Source organism: Octopus bimaculoides, chromosome 4 (genome assembly GCF_001194135.2).
Source record: "Octopus bimaculoides isolate UCB-OBI-ISO-001 chromosome 4, ASM119413v2, whole genome shotgun sequence".
Classification (NCBI taxonomy): Eukaryota; Metazoa; Mollusca; class Cephalopoda; order Octopoda; family Octopodidae; genus Octopus; species Octopus bimaculoides.
In genome coordinates this window covers 141,693,707-141,696,466 of record NC_068984.1, presented here as the reverse complement: position 1 = coordinate 141,696,466, position 2,760 = coordinate 141,693,707, and the positions used below count along the sequence as shown (strand labels likewise).

Below are 2,760 nucleotides of genomic sequence, written 5' to 3'. Positions count from 1 at the left end.
CACACACACATATATATATATACACATATATACGACGGGCTTCTTTCAGTTTCCGTCTACCAAATCTACTCACAAGACTTTGGTCGGCCCGTGGCTATAGTAGGAGACACTTGCTCAAGATGCCATGCAGTGGGACTGAACCCGGAACCATGTGGTTGGTAAGCAAGCTACTTACCACACAGCCACTCCTTATAATATTATATAATTTGTATACAATACTATAATAATATTATAATAAATTCATAGTGACCCCCAATCCACTGCCTTCTTCCCAGCGCCTCCTTTTTCTCTATCGCTCTCTTAGGCACCAGCACCCACTGGACCATCGCAATACCCACCGGGGGGTGGTGGTAGCATCCACTTTGAGAACCGATGTTGTACAGAAATGTTGAATTCTGAAGATCTTTCTATTTCCTGGTGATGCAGTTCTATTAGACATTTTTGTGAATATGTTTTTGTTTTTTTTTTGTGAAAATATTTTGGTTTTTGAATTCTTCATTGATGCGTGAGTGAGTATATTGAAACAATCATTTGGAGGTGGTGGTCCTGTGGAAAGTTGAGGAATTGTTTGTCAGGTGATTGTGGTAGCTGAGTGTGTGGAACCAAAGGTGGAGATTGGGGAAGAATTGCTGTGCTTGCTTCCGGAACGTGTGTGTGTGTGTGTGTGTGTGTGCGTCTGTGTGTGATGGATTGTTTAGGATACAAAGGGAGTTCAGTCATGGTGTTGTTTAATGATGATGTATGATGAGGATTATGATGTTGGCACAGGTGTGACTGTCATCATCATCATCGTCGTTTAACGTCCACTTTCCATGCTGGCATGGGTTGGACAGTTTGACTGAGGGCTGGCAAGCCAGAAGGCTGCACCAGGCTCCAATCAAATTCGGTAAAGTTTCTACAGCTGGATGCTCTTCCTAATGCCAACCACTCCCAGAGTGTAGTGGGTGCTTTTTATGTGCCACTGGCACAAGGGCCAGTCAGGCGGTACTGGCATCGGTCGTGGTTAAGAAGTTTGCTTCCCAACTGCAATGATTTCAGGTTCAATCCTGCTACATGTCACCTTGGGTATGTATGTTTTCCATTATAGCCCCAAGTCGAACAAAGCTTTGTGAGTGGATTTCCTAGACTGAAACTGATAATAACAATAATAATAATAATAATAATGATGTGTGACAATAACAGTGATGTTGGTGATAATAATAATAATGATGATAATGTTTGAGAAGGGACAGGAAGCGGTGGTGGTGGTGGTGATGTTGATGTTGATGATGATGATGATGATGTTTTGTTTTGTCTTTGCAGGGTTTCAGATTGATCCGTGCTGCTGTATCAGAGAACAATGTCTATACAGAAAGGACACAAAAAGAAAGGTAAGACAATCAAACCGGCCCTTGTTGTTTAGCCCTAGGTCAACGCTGAACCAGTAAACCTTATGATCAAAGTCATTCTGACCCTGTCCATCCTCCCTTTTCGTATTCGAGGTGAAATATCACTAAGCATTTCGCCCGGTGTGCTAACGATTCTTATTTCTTTATTGCCCACAAGAGGCTAAACATAGAGGGGACAAACAAGGACAGACAAAGGGATTAAGTCGATTACATCGACCCCAGTGCGTAACTGGTACTTAATTTATCGACCCCGAAAGGATGAAAGGCAAAGTCGACCACGGCGGAATTTGAACTCAGAACGTAACGGCAGACGAAATACCACTAGGCATTTCGCCCAGTGTGCTAAAATTTCTGCTAGCTTTCCGCCTTAGGAGAAAGAGATATTAAACTCACAATGAAAATTTGGCCACAATTCTTGCATTAAGACTGATCAAGAAATGTATTGTTTAGCTGCGGAATGTGAGGGATGTGGGTTGTAGGAGGGTGTGAGCGTGTTGTCGTCTACCTTTGCTGGTTCCATTCAAAAGCACTGGTGCTGGAGCCACATAAACAGCACTGGTGCTAAGTGCTACATGAAAAGAACTTCTGCTGATGTCACGTGGAAAGCACTCATCATGGTGCCACCTAAAAAGCACAGGTGAAGGTGCCACATAAAAGGCACCCAGTACACTTTGTAGCGTGGTTGGTATTTAGGAGGGCATCCAGCCATTCAAACCTTGCCAAAACAGACCCTGGAGCCCAGTGCAACTCTCTGGCTTCTTACCAGCTTTGGTCGAACCAACACGTGCCAGCATGGAAAACAGATGTCATGTGATGATGATGATGATGATGATGATGATGATGATGATGATGATGATGATGATGATTTGAGGACGTGTGTGTGTGTGTGTGTGTATTGTGTGGAAAGTTCAGACAAGCAAGTGTTAAAAGGGCTGAGAGGATAAATCCTTGTGGGATACTATTTCGGAAGTTGCAGATTCATTAGGTGGTGGTGGCGGCGGTAGGGGCGGTGGTGGTGGCGGCAGCGCAAGTAATGTTGATGTAGTGGATGCTGGGGTTGGGGATGTATCGGTGGTTGGTAATTCAAAATGTGGTGGTGCAGGTGTTAGTATCTGATGTTGCTGTTGTAATGGCTACACCTCACATCAGTGGTGGTGGCAGAGGTTGTGGTGTCGAAGGGTGGATGGGTGGATGGGGTAGGGTAGAAGTGTTGATGATGATGATGATGCTGTACTTGCTCAAGTAAATGTTGTATGTGTGTGTGTGTGTATCGGCTACCACCAGCAATCCAGATTCCAGGCTAGGTCACAGCAGACAGCTGTTTGGGGGTGTTTATCTTAACAGGTTTATTTCAGTCTCAAACAACTCCCCC

The 2,760-nt window shown here is 44.3% G+C and overlaps 1 protein-coding gene across 8 annotated transcripts in view; it reads left to right on the top strand.

Annotated features, from left to right (window-relative positions):
* Positions 1-2,760, top strand: part of LOC106872024 (mucin-17) — a 136,842-nt gene that overhangs the window by 92,207 nt on the left and 41,875 nt on the right. For all 8 annotated transcript variants that reach the window (XR_008264015.1, XM_014918843.2, XM_014918845.2 and 5 more), the window contains exon 2: positions 1,303-1,370. Coding sequence is in view for 7 of the 8 variants with exons in the window: in XM_014918843.2 (XP_014774329.1) it covers positions 1,340-1,370 (31 nt within the window). In the remaining variant the exon portion in view is untranslated. The remainder of the gene's footprint in view (positions 1-1,302; positions 1,371-2,760) is intronic.